Raw genomic sequence first — 19,353 nt, forward strand, 5'->3', positions numbered from 1 at the left:
TATTATTAATAAACTGCTTGTAAATACCTCTCTTCCATAAAAACACTTTAGCTGCTTGTAAAAGTGAGTTTGCCCTTTCCAGATTTTTCTAATGAAATGAGTCTATTAATAGGGACAGTTTAAAAAATTCCTGACTCTTTGTTTTCAAAGGACATTTGTTACTTTAGATTTACTATTCCCTCTACCCAATAACTATAAAAGTAACCCATTAAAAATTCCAAATCTTATTCTAAGTAGATTATTAAAAATCATTAACAAGTATTTTGTTGCCATTTCACTGTAACTTCCAAAAGTAATGATTTTCTTTTAATGTGTATGGTAGTATATTGGATACAGTATTGCAAAAATTATTAAATCTAAGAAATTAAAAACCCATTGGATTATTCCTGAGAACCTGAGAACTAGTCATTTTTTTTCAGATTGGACATTTAGCCTAAGCAATTAAATATTAATGCCTGTTGCCTTTTGAGTATTTGCATTTTGCTAAGCTCTTTGGGTGATAAAAGCAAATATGAGAAATAATGACCTCAAAGACTTTATAGGGTCTTGATAACCTACTCACTTAGATATATTAACACATTTCAACTTCGTGTCTTACATTCATTGCTACATAGACATGTTTATATGTTTTATATATGTATATGTTTATATACACACATATATATATACACATTAATGTTCCTTGTTAAAAAGCTTAGCTTAAAATTATTACAGACTCTCTTCACATAAATATCTCTTGTTTACTACAAGCATAACAGTCTTTAAGAGGTAAATTTTGTCAGTCTTCAGATTATATGCTTTTTCTTTTAATATCTAAAGTTTTAACATAGAATCATAATGGTGATAGGGTTAATCTCAAAGTAATTTTTATCACAGGTAGACTGTTTTTTAAAATAAAGCAAATGTAAATCCTTCTTCATAAAATGGCAAATACTTGAGGGCACGATTATTTGTATTTTTGAGTCTCAAAACTTTTTTTTTTTGTAGTCTCGCTGGCTGAGATTTTAACAAACAGTTCTTTCATTGGCCTGCAGCGAACACAGCCAAAGACTCAACATTTTTGTTTCATACATATCCTGTAAAATTCCTTTTTAAAGTTTCTATGCCAAATGTTTATGAGGACTGGAGGCTAAAACAAAAAAAATATATGAGTGCTACTCTTCTAGAATTTAGGATTTATTATTTTTCTTTTACCATCTACTCTTCCTCTTTACAATTTTTGTAGAAACTTTAAAAAAGAACTTTATAGATTGTTATAGAAGTGTAGTTTGTGGTACTCTGTTATACTCTACACATGAGAGTTAGGTATCCTTTTTTGGTGCTCTTTTCTTGAGCACTCATAATACCTTTGGTGTGCTTCCATCCAAAATACTTCTTAACCTGCACCGTGCTTATTAATTTTCTTATCTATCTTCCCCACTAGACTTTGAACTTTTTAAAGATCTATGTGTAATTAACTTCTGTATCCCCATGACCTAACACTGCCTTGGCCCATAATAAATGTTTATTGAATGCATGGAAATTTTCTATCATGTAAATAAAAAATGATGATTCATTTATTTAGCAAACTATCAATGAGTATACACTGTTTCAGGTACTACTGGTCACTGGGAATAATAAGAAATTAATTATGACATTTCCTGTGGGATTTCTGAACAAATAATTAACCTAGTTAATTCATTGAACAGTGATTTACTGCTTCCCTACTGCGTGCTAGGTATTGCCCTAGGTGCCAGGCAAATGGTTATTGGTGTATAAGGATGTCAGAGACATCTTTCTACTTAGAGAAGGTTTCATCTGAGCTGAAATTCGAAAAATAAGTATTTCTTTAGGTGACATTTCAAGGAAAGAAAATGGCATTTGCAGAGGAATGAAGGCATGGAAAGTGGCCATCAAGTACCCGTTTGCCTATGCTGCAGCCGTTTTAGTGGGAGCACATGGGCAGCTTTCTAGTGATGGTATCTAACATGTGCACTAGGTTTTCCATATATTTCAGAAAGAGTTAATTTGATGAAAACATTTCAGTGAAATTTCAATTTACCGGCACTTGAAAGGACTGAGAAATGAATAAATGGGAAAGTGGGTGAACATTACAGATGTCGGCATTTATTTCAGGCCTTAGCATTAAAATATTACAAGCAGGTTTTATTTATATGTGAATTCCAAGATTGTTTTAAATTATTTTACATTCTTGCTTGGCTAGTAATGACTGCCTATTAGCATTACAAAGTTCAGTTAATGAAAGCATAATGATTTTCTTAAAAACTTTTTTTCCAAGCTGGGCACGGTGGCTCACTCCTGTAATCCCAGCACTTTGGGAGGCTGAAACGGGTAGATCACCTGAGGTCAGGAGTTCGAGACCAGCCTGGCCAACATGGCAAAACCCCATCTCTACTAAAAATACAAAAATTAGCCAGGCGTGGTGGCGTGCACCTGTAATCCCAGCTACTTGAGAGGCTGAGGCAGGAGAATCTCTTGAACCCAGGAGGCAGACGTTGCACTGAGCCAAGATCGTGCTACTGCACTCCAGCCTGGATGACACAGCAAGAACCCGCCTCAAAAAAAAAAAAAAAAAAAAAATCCAATAACCTTTCTAGATATTTCAAATTTTTTTCTTTTCAGATATTGAACAGTCAAAAAGGGCATGGAGGGCTTTCATCTAGGCTGTGTTCTTGTCCTAAAACAGTGTATCTGTTACAATTTTGTTTTGCTTTTCGTAGAAGCTTAGTCTAGGTGGGATGAATCTTAATATAAGATCTAGCAAAATATATATAGATAGGATTATCTACCCATATGAATTTGCTGAAATCACCAACTTACTGATTCAAAAGAACATATTTTTCAGATATATTTGTATTTTTTGTAGTAACTGAGAATTTATATATAGTTTTATTATAAAATCCTATGTAGGTGATAAAAATGAAAAGAATAATAGCAACCATATCTAACTAATACTTCTTAATCCTTAGTGAGGGTCAGTCTGCTCTAGTAGTTAAGAGCAGTTTCTGGAGCCAGATTGACCAGGTTTGTGTCCAGCTCTGCTACTTTCTAGCTGTGTGATATGGGCAAATTCACATTCCTCAGTTTCTTTATCTGCTAAATGAGGATAATAATGCTTACCTTATAGGGAAGTTGTGAGTTAATATATGTTATATATTTAGAACACTGCCTGTCGTATATTTTTAAACATTCAATAAATACTGTCTTTTAAAAGTATTATTAAGCATTTACTCTATGCCAGGCTCTGTGCTATGCTATATGTTTATATGATATTTATATTGTTATCTCTCTTAAATTTTAAAACAGCTCTGTAGGGTTGGCATTATTATTATCTGCAACTTACAGTAAGTAAACTGACGTTCAGAGAGAACAAATAATTTATTCAAGACCACAGAATTAGCAAGTGCCTGTCATTTGAATCCAAGAAGTCTGACTCTTACCTTGAACCACTAACATTTTAATTTTGAAGTAGTCAGGCTAATGATAAACCCTTGTGAGTATTTAGGTTCTATCAAAAAGAAAGGAACATGAGTGTAATTTATAATTGGAGGTAAACATTGGTTGGAAGAATGCTTTTACATACTTAGGAAAACATGATATTTTATTAGAGAGCAGTTAAGGTATACAAACTTGCTTCAAATTACAGTAAGGGCGTAATAGTTACCAGCATTCGAGTATCCATAGTGGAATTTACTGAATATTTAACAAATGTCTTAAGATTTAGTGAAGACCAGGTCAGGGAAAGGAGAGTGCAGCCTGACCTGGCAGGAGCACACCCTGGAGGCTTTGCTGTCATTCTCCATGCATGGCTTTCAGCAAAGTGCTCCTTCCAAGAAAGGCTTTGAGCTCCCTCCAGAGGTTGGTAATAGTATTTTGAATGAAAACATCTTGACAGTTACAGTGAAAAAAGAATTTTTAAAAAAATTACTCAGTTGGACTGAGTTATTTAGCATATAAAAATTATTGAATTTGAGTCCCTGAGTTGTTAACACACTCAGTTAACATCAAACTATCAGACTAGTTTCTAATTCTTTGTTCAGTTTCTAAGTCTCTTGCTGCCTCACATGCCCTTTGTCTGCACTCTGGCAAGAATTCTATAAATGGTACCTCCTAGTAACATTATGTCTTTATTCCGGCCATATTAATGATTACATTGCATAGTATTTATAATAGAAAAATTAAGTTTTACACTGTTTTGATTGTTCATGAATTCAGAAAACAGTATAATCTGTTTTTGAAGGAGTTTTTTGCTTTTATGTATTTTGTATGAGTGTTTAATTTTATGTTGTTTATTTTGTGTTTTGTGACCTTGGGCAAGTTGTTCTACTTCTTTAAACCTCTGTTTATTTATCTATAAGATGGATTTGATGAGACTATCTACTTCATAAAAGGATATACAGTAGGAGTTCAATTAAATATTCTCTAAGAAATGGGGCAGATGAAAAGAACTATTTGCTTGGGAGAATATATTTCCAATACATATTAGGAATATTAAAAATTATTTGTTTAGAAGAATATATTCCTTAGGAAGGGACTTGGGAGATTTTTCTTTTCTTTCTTGATAGTGTCCCTTGAAGCACAAATATTTTTAATTTTAATGAACTCCAATTTGTCTAATTTTTCTCTTGTCATTTGTGTTTTTGGTGTCATATCTAAGAAGCCAATTATTGCCTGACCAAAGGTCATAAAGATGTACTCCCAAGTTTTCTTTTTAGTGTTTATGGTTTTAGCTCTTGCAATTGAGTCTTTGATTTATTTTGAGTTAGTATTTTTGTATGATTCTACAAGCTTTTGATTCTTTTCTGATTTCAGAGACCGTGTGTGGGTATTTTGAGACTATGTGGGGGTATATTGCCTGTAAAATAAGGCGTTGAACTCTGTGATTGCTAAAGGCCTTTGCAGCACAAACATTTTGCAATTCTGTATAACTGTAAATTATCTTAATGTTATTTTTAACAGTACCACTGTTTGTTGCAATGACAAAAACCCATGTGATAGCAGCCTCGAAAGAAGCATTTTATACCTGGCAATATCGTGTGGCAAAGAAGCTCACAGCATTGGAAATTAATCAGATCACACGGTCTCGAAAAGAAGGGAGAGAAAGGTATATCTTTTGATACATACTTTTTAGTAGCCCAACCAGACCACATTTAAGTCAGACATAGTAATTATAAATTGTCATGCTTAATAACTGTAGTGTCTTGATTAGTAGAAATGTTTTTTCAATTAATTTGATTATCTTTAAAATTTATGTGTTTAAATTTATTAAAATAAAGAGAGGTGGCATGGTGTAATCAAAGAAAGCCCTTAGAGATAAAGATTGGAAGGCTGTGTTTTTATAAGGAAATGGCTGTCCTCACTCACCCTTCCCACCAGATTAGAGTTAATATGCTATACTAAAATATGATTGTTTGCTTGAGATCCAAGGATCTAACTAAGGCTTTATTCCTGTACGTTAGTGGTATAGGTCTTCCCAAGAGGGTGGGGTGATTCTAATATCAGTGACCAGAGGAAAGGCAGGCCTTTAGACACACATATGGAAGAAGTCTTTAGGTGGGGTGAACTGGGGACTTAGCTTCTTTTTCTTGCCCTGGTTTCCAAGGAGTCTGGAGTTGGAATTACTTCTAGTAAGTGGGGTAAAAAGGGCTCTGCCACATACTAGATAGGTTAGAAGCCAGGATAGAGGGATTCCCCTCAAACTGAAGAAGCATTTACGGTGTTTTGTAAGTTATGTTGTCTCCATTAGTGATACTCTGTGTTTGCTGTTCTGCTACTGTTACTCTAAGCCTGTAAGTAAAGCATTTTGTTGAATGTTTTAACCTAAGGATTCTACATAGGCCTGTGTTGGCGGAAGTGAGTGGTAGAGTCATGACAGAAATGCTAGGTGTTTTTTCGAATCATTATCTTCCTTCACACCCTTGAGATCTTAATGCAGACTCCCCTTGTCTTCCCTTTAAGACTCACTCATGTGCTAGGATAGGAGGTGGATCCTCAGTAAAAGTATGTTGGGTATGCGAATTCATGTGGAGGCAGGAAAAAAACATTGAAAAATGTTATATCTTGTGTTCTCAGTGTTGCTGGAAGACCAAATGGAAAGAACCTTTGGCTTCTTTGAGGGCAGCATGTGGTAGTCCTCATGCTGGTAGGACTTACCGTGGTAGCAGTAATGAGCAGAGGCCTACAATCTTGTGGGAGAACATAGATCTTAGGACAAAGTTGGGGCAAAAAGCCTATCCTCTCCAGAGTGTCTGCTTGTAGTCTGCTAAAGAGATTCTGACTTTTGTTTAAATCAAGAAGGCAGCATTTCCTTATATTTCTACCTGGGATATGTGTGCTGGTTTGAATAACTTTGAGCAGGTTCCCCCTAGAACTCAGTTTCCTCATCTCTAAAGTACAGTTGATGATGGTGATAACAGCCAACATTTATTGGGTACTTCTTATGTGTGAGACACTTTCATAAATCTAATCAGTGCTCATTATTCTTGTTTTACAGAGAGGAAACAGACACATGAGCTTAAATTATTTGCCAAAGGTCACCAGTGGAAGCTAAATAATGTGTACACATGGACATAGAATGTGGAATAATAGACATTGGAGACTCAGAAGGGTGGGAGGGTTGTAGGGGGTAAGGGATAAGAAATTACTTAATGTGTACAATGTACATTACTTGGGTCATGGTTGCACTAAAAGCCCAGACATCACCACTACTCAATATATCCATATAACAGAACTGTACTTTTATACCCCTTAAATTTATTTAAAAAATAATAATACAGGTACCGGTACTAGAGAGACAGTGGATGTCCAGAAGTGATACCTCTTCCTAATACAGGAAAGGGTAGGAAAGGCTTCTTTACTTCAGTGCAGAAGTTCCATTAATTAGAACCTCCTAAATCCACTTAAGTTTACTTTCATTAAACACTCTGATAGAAGAGAAATTATGGAGAAACAACAGAGAAAGCTAGTGAATTAGTTGTTACTCTTCACTGATGTTCATATGGAGCGTAAGGTAAAATATCTCTCTGGGCTTAATGAAATTCATTGGGAATATATGATTCAATGTTCAGATATGTTTTTGGTACAGCTTTCAGGAGCATATCATTTGTGTAACTAGTAAACACCTGGTAGATAATTTTTATCTTCATTAAGATTTAACTGTGTTGAGAATGCTCTAAAATAATCAGAATTTTTATATAAATAAAAGTATTAATTGATGTTATCTAGTTGTTTATTCTAGAGATTATGAAATAGTATAAATTATACTTAAACTTTCTTTGAAATTCTGATCTTTTTTGCAGAATTTATCATGTTGATGATACCCCTTCTGGATCAATGGATGGTGTGCTTGATTATAGTAAAGCCATTCAAGTAGGTGATTTTAATTTTTCTAGAAAATGTTAATATCTGTAGATTTGAAATATTATAATTTTATTTTGAAACCCGAAAAATAATTTGTTCCCAGTGAATAGGATATTATTTTAGCCATTATTTAAAATAATTCTCTTCTGAAAACCTTTTCCTAGATCTTAAAAATTCTTGGACTGAAATAAAGATGGTAGATGGTGATAAGTGGCTAATATACTACTTAGAAAAGTGTATTATCTAAAATATTGGAAAACATAACTCCTCCTCCCCTCCTCACACCTTCCCATCTGTCTGTGTCTTTATCTGTCCATCTACCATGGATTGATCTGTCATCCCTGGAGTATTAGTGAGTGCACATATTTTGCAGATAGTTAACTGTTTCTTTATGAAAATGTGCTTTTGTTTAGAAACTAATATAATTTGCTATTTCAGTCAATAGTTTTTGAAATGGTTTTCTCAGAGTATTTAAAGTAGTGCCTATTGTTTATAAAACTGTTGTCTCATTTCTTATCCGATGCTCAAAACTCTGTAAGTCAAGCAGCATGCCATCTCCTCTCTTATAGGTTAGAAAACTGATAGAGAAGTTCACTGATTTACTCAGGATCATAAAATGATTAAGTGACAAAGCAAGGGTTCAAGCTTAATTTTTTTACAGCAGATCTAGTGATGTATCTGCTAGAACATGCAAGAGTTCATCTAGTCATCTATGTATCCGTCCATTTTTTTAATTAAGTATTTTCTGAATGTCTATTAAGTGTGAGACATTGGAGTAGGTACTGGGAATCTACTGGTGAATAAGAAACAGTCTCTTTGATAGGGAACTTTTGGGAAATTGATTCATCATCAACCAGCTTTTCCCCTGTACCCTCACATCAATTAAAATAGATGCCATCTTAAAAACAACAGAAGTTTCCATTGTCAATCATGTAGTTTCTTCCAGCTACGGCGTTCTCTCTTCCTCCTTTCATAGCTGAGTTTCTTGAAAGATTATTCTGTATTCATCTTTCCCCTACTGTGCATTCCATCTGCACTTCATTGCATTCCGGTTTTCAGAAGACTTTAAATTGCCAAGTCCAATAGGTCTTTTTCTGTCTTTGTATTATTTGATCTACACATTACATTTAATATTTTTAATGACTACTTTTTTCTTCTTGGCTTTCATGAAACCACACTCCTGGCTTTGTCTCTAGCTTTTCCTTCTGAGCCTTCTTTGTCAAGGGTTCATCTATGCATCACTTATTGTGATGTTCCCTAATGTCTAGCCCTAAGCCATCTACCCCCTTTTTTTTAAAAAAAAAAAAACCTATTAATACGCTCTTCTTAGTGTTCTTATTGAAATCCACCCCTTTAACCATATGCCAATGACTCTAATATGTATTTTTCCAATGTTGAGTTTTTTTGATTTCTGAATAACGTATTTCTTGCCATCTGGATAGCAAGAAATTGAGCAGCTCAAAAGCACCCCAAGTTTAATCTGTCTGAGGCTGAACTCAGCTTCCCTCCCAATTCATTTCTCCATATATATTCTATATATCAGTGGTTGGCTTCACTATCTCCGCAAGAATCATGAGAACTCATTTTCTCTTGCTTTCCATGTCTAATAAATCACCAAGTCATCTTGATTCTGTCTCTTAAATTTCTTTCAAATTGGCTTTCCCCTTTCCATCTCTGTATCAGTTTGGTCTGCTATTAGTTTCTGCCTACATCACTGCAATAATTTCCATCCAGCACTGCCCAATAGAACTTCTTGTGATAATGGAAATACTATATATCTTTGTTCTCCAGTGCAGTAGCCACTAGCCATATGTGGCTATTGAGTACTTAAAATATCGCCAGTTCAGCTGAAGAACTGAATTTTAAATTGTATTTCACTCTCATTAATGGAAGTTTACATTTAAATGGTGATATCAGGTTAGTGGCTACCATATTGAACAGAATAGTCTCTCTACTTTCAGTTTTCCCCATCCCCACTATGCCAGTCCATTTATCATACTTCTGACCATTACAACCTTTCTAAAATATAAATCTAATCATGTTACATATAGTTCCTCCCCATTTATAAGCTTTCTGTAAGTCCCCATATTTTTCAGAGTAAAGTATAAATAGCCACAACTACTCCGCCTCCCTGGCCCACTTCCCAGCATATTCCTCAGATACCAGCTGTGGCAAACAACTTGAGATTTCCTGAATATATCACACTGGTTTTTTAAATTTTTAATAAAAAACATTTTATCTTGAAATAATTGTAGGCTAATAGAAAATTGCAGAAAGAGTCCCATCACTCAGCTTTCTTCAGTGGTGACATCTTATATACGTGCAGTAGAGTATCAAAACCAGGAAACTGACGGTGGCACAGTACTGTAACTAGACTATGAGCTTATTCAGTTTTCAGCCGTTTTTATATGTGCTAATAGGTGTGTGTGTAGGTTTATCTAGTTTTATCACCATAAGGGATCTTATCTCTTCTTTTCTTTTCTTTTCTATTTTCTTTTTCTTTTTCTTTTTCTTTTCTTTTCTTTTTCTTTTTCTTTTTTCTTTTTTTCTGAGACAGAGTCTTGCACTGTTGCCCAGGCTGGAGTGCAGTGGCGTGATCTCAGCTCGCTGCAACCTCCGCCTCCTGGGTTCAAGCGATTCTCCTACCTCAGCCTCCCAAGTAGCTGGGCCCAGCCCCATCCTTGTCCCCTCGCAATCACTAATATGTTCTCCATCTTTGTAGTTTTGTTACTTTGAGAATGTTTTATGAATAGAATCATATAGTATGTCACCTTTTGAGGTTGGCTTTTTTCACTAAATGTAATGCCCTAGAGACTTGTCCAGGTTATTGCAGTGCAATGCCTTCCTACATTTCCTCAATTTAATATGTGCTGACACTTTTGCTGTCTGTTTCTCTTTTAGGCCTGAGCTCAGCTTTTTGCCTGTCTTGGTGTAAGTTAGATACTCCTTTCTCTGTGCTCTCATAACCTCTGTTTCTACCTCTTCTTTTATCATACTGTCCTGCAAGGAGGTGTTTAGTTCACTGTGTTCCCCAATAGACTTTTGAGTAATCTCTGAGGGTAAAGATTTCATCGGAATATCTCTAGTGCTTAGTTCAGTGTTTGGCACATAGTAGGTGCTCAGTAAATAAATGTTGGTTAAGTTAATAAACATTGACTGCTTAGTGAATTGCATATTACCTTGTACCAGATTAGTTATTCAATAAATGTTTGTTGAATAGTAATGATTGATTAACTTATTTTAGGGCACAAGGGATCCAATTTGTGCCATAACTGCATCAGATAAGATATTGATTGTGGTAAGTTTTGCAAAAACTTATTTTATGAATAATAATTGTTTAAATTTTAAAAATACTCTAGGAGCCAGATGTGTGCCCCATGTCTGTAATCACAGTTACTTGAGAAGCTGAAGCAGGAGGATTGCTTGAGGCCAGGAGTTGCTAACCAGACTGAGAACACAGTGAAACCCTGTCCCAAAAAAAAAAAATTACAGTAAAGTTTTGAATATCATCTTATGGGCGCCCCAAGTTTTACTGTACCCTGAATATAAGTTCAGTATAAGAAATAAGAAAGTTTTAAAGCTTTCCTCACAAATTATTAACCATTTGCAAAAATAGCTATTTATGAAAGCAATAGAATGATGACCGGACGAGAAGACAGGCTACACTTACAGTTTCTAACACTGAGTGGAATGAGTCCTGTGGGAGGTTGATGGATGTGGGGCAGATTGCATGGTGGTAGTAGGTATTAGAAAGTTTCTTCCTCTGTGTAGCCGGATATTTTATGTTGGAGAAAGTGCTTTGGCTCAGCTACTTTCGTAAGACTTAGAATGACGAGGTAACATGTTTGCCAGCCAGTAAAATAGAGAAACCTATGGCAAATTTCAGCTGAATTTTTCAGATAGAATCAATGACATAGTGTCTTCTCTTGACCTCTAAGATTTGAAAATATTAATTTTAGAAATAAATATTTACTTTAATACAGTAATGCTGCTGGAGTTATTGCATTTGAATTATGTAAACAAAACCTTAATAGTATATATTCCAGTTCTAGTTACATTCCTCAGCCATTAGCTAATTTTATGGGAGGAAAAATCTTAAGAGCATAATATTTCTATAGTATTTCCTTGTTTCTGATAAGCCCTCATGAGACTCAGCTTCAAAAGCAGTGGTTCTCTGATTAAAAAGAGGAGAGGTAAAGATCAGCTGTGTGGAGGCTTCCACTTTGTCCCATTGCCATGGCCTGAGGCAGCCAAGGTTTAAAACCCACAGTTCTCTCATGGCATTGTACTTACTGTTGATCTGTCAACTTTAAGATTTGCCCTGAGTTGTGTAGACAATTATATGCTGCTTTTTTTTTTAAACATATTTAAACTAATACTCATGGTATCACTGCATTCAGATCATCTTTCCTTTTGCTAAAAACTAGTATCAGATGGATGGCTATAGGATAAAAACCTAGACTTTCATAACAGTTATTTCATATGATCTTCTGTTGATTTTTCATATATGTATGTAATTTAACTCAACAAGTACTGTATGTTTTAGCTTTTAATGTGCCCTGAATATTAACCTAGATAACAAATATAAATAACTTTAGATTTTTTTCCTTGTGATAGAAGAATTTGTGTATTACTAAAATGCTAGGTTTCTGACTTCTTTCTTGAACATTACATGAAAAAAAATTAGAATACTTCAGCTGTTTGAAAAAGGTTTAATTAAATTAGTAGATAAATATATACTTAAGAACATGATTCGTTATTAGAATTGAGAATTTGCTGTGACATCACTTTGGTTTTAAGACAAATGTATAGACATATAGAGAGATAGTTGTAGTTTAATATTATGATACACGTATGCTTAAATAATCAAAAGTAATTTCCATAGGGTCGTGAATCTGGCACCATTCAGAGATACAGTCTACCTAATGTTGGTTTGATTCAAAAATATTCCCTTAATTGTCGAGGCTACCAGTTATCCTTGAATTGCAACTCTAGGTAAGCCTGAAAACTCTGCTCATGTAGATGTTAGACTTAGGAATTATCAGTTGGGATTGTTAGATTTATATGTAATAAATGTGAAGATGGGTGTGTCTATTGAACTTGTCTTAAAATTCAGTATGGTTTTATTTTATACTGCATTTGGTTTAAATATCTTTAATGGGGCATATGGAAGTACTAGTATAATTTTTACTCATAAAACTTAAAAGCATTGAGATTATTTTATATTTAATACCCGTTGGTTTCATCTCTTTGGATACATTTTCCTCAGAAGAGAGCAAAATGGAGAGCAGTCCATATCTTGTATCAAATTTATTTAAAAAAATTTAAGCCATTTCTACTGTATTCCAGGTTTCTGATAATCTGATTTTGAAGAAGAATGGCTGTAGGTAATTATTCTCATGATTGCTGATAGTAATTTTACAGTTTTTTCCTTTTCTCCAATTGCATTATTTTTAGCCGTCTTGCTATCATAGATATCTCAGGAGTTCTGACTTTCTTTGACTTGGATGCTCGAGTAACGGACAGTACAGGACAGCAAGTAGTTGGAGAGTTGTTAAAATTGGAGCGAAGAGATGTCTGGGATATGAAGTGGGCCAAAGATAATCCTGATTTGTTTGCAATGATGGAGAAGACAAGAATGTATGTTTTCAGAAACTTGGATCCTGAGGTAAAAACAAGAAATGAGTGTTAACAGTCTATAAATAATGAGCCAAATATAAAAACCTGGATGATTCCCCCTTGTTTCTTTAAGAAGTTTGTTGAACAGCAGTGCCAACATGGCTGCATGAATTTCTGAAAATAGGAACATTTCTGTGAATTTTAAAAATATTCGGTCTTAGGTGAGAAAATGCTTATCTATTAAATATTCTCTAGTTTCTCCGAAAAGTACTTCCTAGGCATTTATTTATCTGTTCTAAAAAGGTGGAGCCATGGTCACTAGTCCTTTTTTTTCCTTGTCAAACTTAAGAAAACAAAGAAAGTCAGTAGTCTTATCTACCAGAATTTCTTAAAAGAACCTAATAAAAAAAATACAGTTTTCAAATTTCCTTGTCCATTCATTCTTTTCTGTCTCTTTATTCACTTTATTCTGTGCTTACTTTGTCTTATTTCTGTTTACATTTATCATATTGCTCACAAATCTGTGTTCTTTCTTAACCCAGATATTCTTAAAAGTATGCAAGTGCAGGCAGTGATTAATCTCTTTTTTGGGTATGAGGAAGCCCCCTCTGTTCTCATTTTTAAGGTTATATTTTGATTTTCTGCTTGTGGCTCACATCAGCTAATTTCTATGCTCTGGATTTTCCTGTCACTTAGTTGACTCTGGCCAACTGTCAGCTGTTGTATTTAGGAAATACAAAATAATCTGAGTGGTAATCTAATCAAAATATCATTAAGAAGATAAATCTTTTAAATGACTTTTGAATTAGTAATGGATTTCAATTTGGAATTTTCTGTACTCCTGCTGCACTCTACTCTTGTAAATAATAAGGAATAAGTTAATAAATGCTTTATATCGTTAATTTCCATTTGTTTGCATGTATAGCTTCCTTCTTGGGAAGAAATTGCATGCTTGGGCCCCTGAGCTGCCAAAGGGTTTCTGGAGTAATTTATTTAGTGGTAAACTCTTTGCTCCTTTCATATCCTAAATTATTTTCACATTTCCCCATTTGAGCCCTACTCAGGAATTTTGGATGTAAAATGCCCTGATGTAAAGTGCTGTCAAAGGTTCTGTTAAGGCTTTTGCAAGTCTTAGGATCTTTGTGATTCTTCGACCCTGAGAAATGGTTCAAAGGAAAGGCATTCAGATTCAGGGCTGTTGCATTTGACCTGTAAGCATGGGCTTCTTTCAGGGGTCCAAGGGAAATTTAATCCTTGCCACAAAACAATTGTGGGAATTTGACAGGTAATCACAGGATAACCTTGAGGATGGGAGTAGAATACTTTTTGAATGTTAAGAGTCTTTTCTATCCTTTGCCCTGCTCATACTAAGTCACAAATCATATGCCTGGAAAAGGGAGAATGTTTGTTTTATCTGGCTGCTCATAATGTGTCTATAGCACACATGGTCAGTCTGGTACAAGTGAAATTTTTGCCTGGCAGAAAGAGTTTCTTAAGTAGTTTTAACAGAACAACCTTTTAAAAACATACTATTTTTTAATTTGAATTTGTTTTCTGGTTTGGCATGTAGTTCGATTTCTGTTAGATTTAGAGCTAGATGGATTTCTTACAACCTTCCCACTGTCTGGATGTCTTTATAAATGATGCTGTTCTGTTCTTTTCATTCACAAGGACACTGGCTTTCTGTGGTCGCAACTGGTTTAGCTGCTCTTCTCATTTGCTTTTCTAGCTGCTAATTGATCATGTAAGAACATGATCTCTTCAAAACAGAGAAGATCTGTTTTACAGGATCTGCTGAGCTACATTTAATAGTATGTTCCTTCAGGACATAGTATTCTGTGTTATTGTTTAGGAGATAAGTTATTGTTTGACAGGTAATAGTAGAATATATTTTTATCCTTTTGAGTGTTGTTAAGAATTCTAAATTCATACCTTTATTTAAGCTGTAAGTCTTCAGATTATTTGAGAGAAAAAGATGCCATCTGTGTGCAAAGTTTTAATTCACTGATAAAGTACATTTTTTTTGAGAATTAGGAGATGAATATTTAATGTTGATATTCCCTGCTTGATCATTTTCATCTCCAGTGACCCTCTGAAGGTACTGATTGTGCTCTTTTGTTCTTTTTCTTGGCTCTTCCTTCTCATTGGCACTACAATTTCATATTCACGTTTCTTTCATATCTCATAATTTCATCAATCAGACTCTCATTTTTGTACATTTGCTTCTTTTTCAAACAAGGTGCTCCCAAACTTTTGAATATATGCTTTTATATATACATATTTATTTAGAAATTATTTACATGACCTACCATATTAATATATTATGAATCATGGGCCAAAATAGAAATTTTAAAAGAATGAGAAAAATAAATTTTACTGGATGATATAACTTTATTTTTATAAGTCATGCTAATTGCTATGGTTCATGCTAATGTTACATTAGCTAGTATGTCAGCATAATGCAGATTTTAGAGCAAGGTTTTGTTAACTTAGTGGATAAAAGTCTCACGTTTCAAATAGTCTACTTGATAACTTTGACCTTGCTGACTTTTGGTCAGAACTGATAGGATTGTCATTGTTTTCATGTCGTAATATGACTGACACAAGGATCTGTACTAGGAGTAAGAGAGGTGTCAGTTCTACCTTTCCTTGTTGGCTTGTGCTTGCATTATTAATATTACTTTTAATTTACAAATTCTTTGCAAGAAGCTTTTTAAGCCGCTTGTCCAGTTTGTGAGGGTTAGCTAAAATTAGGTAATGGAATCCCTAAATTCACTTAGGTATATGCAAACCTCAGTATGTCACAATACACTAAAATTGTAGGACAAATAAGGGTACTTCAGGATATTCATTATGTGGTACATATTATGAGGCCTTCTGATTTGTGTGCTGAATAAAGGTGCCAATATTTCTTGGTGTAGTATAGATTATTAAAGCTTTGGAAACTTTTTTAATAAAAAGAAATATCTTGTATACTGCTTAGGTGAGACCCTGCTGGTCTGAAATTTCGTATTTAAATGAAGTGTGTGAATAGTTAGCTAATGAATTTTGGAAACTAAAGAAAATTGGTTAATTCCAGCAGAAGTTGAATTTTTAAAATCTGAATTGCATGAATGTGTGTATTTACTTATGCATTAATAATCAGATTATTTTTGAAACTCTTAGTTTTTTATTTCTCTCTCTCCATCTTTCTCCCTTTCTCTTTGGTAGTATTTTTTTTTTCCATAGATCAACTTTCGTGAGTTTATCTTTTGATTATCTTGTTTTATTGCACTGTCTAGCCAAAAATAAAAAAAATTTCTAATGATAAACATGTTTATACAAATATATTTGATTTACATATAGTATCAAAATAATCGAGGTATACAAAAGGCCCCTATACCCTATAAGAAGTATCTTATTATATATGCTTCCTTTTTAAATTAAATTTTGTTCTGATTCTGCTTAAAGCATATTATTTACCTTTATGTAATACAACCCTTTTTTAAGGTAATAAAGGGGTTTTATGAAATTTTCTTATGTAACTTGAATATTTTATTCAACAATTTGTAAGTTTTAAAAGAAAAACAACGTTTTTGGCCGGGTGCAGTGGCTCAAGCCTGTAATCCCAGCACTTTGGGAGGCTGAGACGGGCGGATCACGAGGTCAGGAGATCGAGACTATCCTGGCTAACCCGATGAAACCCCGTCTCTACTAAAACAATACAAAAAACTAGCCGGGCGAGGTGGCGGGTGCCTGTAGTCCCAGCTACTTGGGAGGCTGAGGCAGGAGAATGGCGTGAACCCAGGAGACGGAGCTTGCAGTGAGCCGAGATCCGGCCACTGCACTCCAGCCTGGGCAACAGAGCGAGACTCCGTCTCAAAAAAAAAAAAAAAAAAAAGTTTTTTTATTTTATTATTTTTTTAAAGATGGTGTTTCACTGTGTTGGCCAAGCTGATCTCAAACTCTAGGCCAGAAATAATCCTCTTGTCTCAGCCTTCCAAAGTGCTGGGATTAAAGGCATGAGCCATCAGGCCCAGTCTGAAAAACATTTAAAAACCCTCAAAACACTTATAGTATGCATACAAGAGCCTCATTCTTAAACATACTAAAGTCAAACTAAATATGATTCCGTTTTTACCTCGTTTTCATCTTTTTGGTGTCTTCTTTCTATTATAATTTCTGAATCATATGTGAAGGACCAACTTTCAGAGTTATAAATTTGAAATGTTATTTCATTTGGATTTTGGTTACTTTCTACTTTATGAAATATATACATACACATAGTTTTAAAAATTGCAATCTGATACTGTTTCTATTACCAGACAACATTATTCTATTTTTTTTACAGTATTCTTAGAGGTATTAAGTATATTGGCAGTTTATTTATTTTTGTCTATATAATATTGATACCTTTTTTTCTACTAAAGATCTAGGGTAGCTGCTTTACTTTATAATATGCATATCCTATTTTTTACTTCAACAAGCCTGTATAACACTAAGATAAGAGGCAGACGTATAACAGTCTCATGCACTTACATATTGGCAAATAAGTCTTAAGAGCAGGAAATATATCGGGAATGCACTCTGGTTCATGTTACAGAGGAGAGACTGTTCAGTGTGGTGTGGGATTTCTTTGATAGATGGGTTTACATACAAATATAGCATTTATCAGTTTTATGAAGAATTAACTTTAATATTGAATTGCATGAATTAGAATTTTCAAGCTATGTAAGACTTTTTATTAATTGGGAAAATTGAACTGAATATTACATGCTATTAGGGAATTAATATTAATTATATAAGGTGTGATCATAGTAATGTGGCCATGTAAGAGAAAATTCTTATGTTTTAAAGATATGTACGAAATAGGGGTAAAATATCATGATGTTCGTAATTTACTGCACTTACTTTACAATACTTCAGCCAAGAAGTTAAATGAAGCATATTTACCATAATGTTAATTACTTAGGTTATGGGTATATAGGTTTTAATGACATTCTCTCTTCTGTTTACCTGAAACCTCTGATAATAAATTTAAAAGCATGATTTGTTAGAAGAGAGGAAATTTTACATAATGAAACATAATATTTGTTTTTGTCTTTAAAGGAACCCATTCAGACCTCTGGATATATTTGTAATTTTGAGGATTTAGAAATTAAATCTGTTCTTTTGGATGAGATATTAAAGGTAATTCCTAAAAAGTTACATTTCTGTTGCTAGCTTGACTGGGGATTATTTATTTCTGGACCAGGCAGTGTAGTATCCTGGTTAGCAGTGTGGACCCAGGAGTCAGATGTATCTCAGGCTCAGCCCTGCTCTCTTGTTGTTCAGCCTCTAGGTGGGTGCCCTCATCTTTTTGAGCTTCACTTTCCTTTCCTGTAAATGGTGATAAAAATGTATGAGTCTCAGTTATTGCCTTTATAAAATATGGATAATACGACTACTTATAGGATTGTCATCATTTAAGATAATGTGTGAAAAGCAATTAGCACAATGCTACGGCCAAGTGAGAGCTTAAAAAGAAGAGTGCTAATTGCTGTTATTGTTTTTGTAGTAATAATGATGTACTGAAGAACTATTTAGGAGTTTAGCCTTTTTCTAGTTCTAAGATACTCGAGTAACTTTTTTTTAGAGATCTATCTTTCCATTTTTTCCAGGATTTGTAAAATAATTCTTTTTTTAAATTCAAGACATGATTTTGAACCCCTGCATTGGCCTTCATTGACCATCGTTTGAGAATTTTTTTTCTCTAAGAATATACTGAGATAAGTTTTACCTTCATTTTAGTCAAAGCATTAACTTTTTCTATGTAATATATATAGTTTTTGAATTGAGATAGTAGATTTAAAATTTCCAGAAGTTAGTGGCAATTTGAAACAGGTTTTCGTATTTGGGTTTGATATGTAAATTATGGCTCTTTTCTTGTGAACCAGTTTCATTTTTCTATATCGTAACCACCATGCAGCAACAGGATGGGCCCCCACCCAAAATTTGGTTTGGATGTAAAGATTGATGATACCATAGAGACACCAAGAATGTATCTTCCATAATGAGGTTTTTTAGGAGAGAGAAGGGCAGGCTTCCCAAGCTGTCTGAAATGTCTGGAAAGCACAGGGACAGGAGACTGGCTCGAGGGTGTTTTTGTTGTTGTTTTGTTGTTTAGTAGTTAGGGAGTGGGTCTGGGGTAAGGATTTTAATGGATAGGGACTTATGTGGTTTGAAACTCACTGGCGCCCCAAAGTAAGGAGCATCTGGACTTTCTCATTAGCTTGCCCCATATGAGGCAGAGGGGAAGAAGAAGGGGTGAGGTTTAAAAGCTGTCAGCAGTCAGCCATCAAAAATGGAGTCTGGGCTGTTATTACCTAGGATTATGTAACCTCCAGATTTGACTAT

General features: G+C 34.3%; 1 protein-coding gene across 2 annotated transcripts in view; it reads left to right on the forward strand.

Moving 5' to 3' along the window:
- The window catches only part of WDR35 (WD repeat domain 35), a 67,896-nt gene that overhangs the window by 29,461 nt on the left and 19,082 nt on the right, over positions 1-19,353 (forward strand). For both annotated transcript variants that reach the window (XM_011971419.1, XM_011971418.1), the window contains 6 exons: positions 4,960-5,104; positions 7,299-7,368; positions 10,604-10,657; positions 12,245-12,354; positions 12,817-13,027; positions 18,067-18,147. In XM_011971419.1, coding sequence (XP_011826809.1) covers positions 4,960-5,104; positions 7,299-7,368; positions 10,604-10,657; positions 12,245-12,354; positions 12,817-13,027; positions 18,067-18,147 — 671 coding nt within the window. The remainder of the gene's footprint in view (positions 1-4,959; positions 5,105-7,298; positions 7,369-10,603; positions 10,658-12,244; positions 12,355-12,816; positions 13,028-18,066; positions 18,148-19,353) is intronic.

The sequence above is a fragment of the Mandrillus leucophaeus genome, unplaced genomic scaffold, assembly GCF_000951045.1.
Source record: "Mandrillus leucophaeus isolate KB7577 unplaced genomic scaffold, Mleu.le_1.0 Scaffold122, whole genome shotgun sequence".
In the NCBI taxonomy this organism is placed as follows: Eukaryota; Metazoa; Chordata; class Mammalia; order Primates; family Cercopithecidae; genus Mandrillus; species Mandrillus leucophaeus.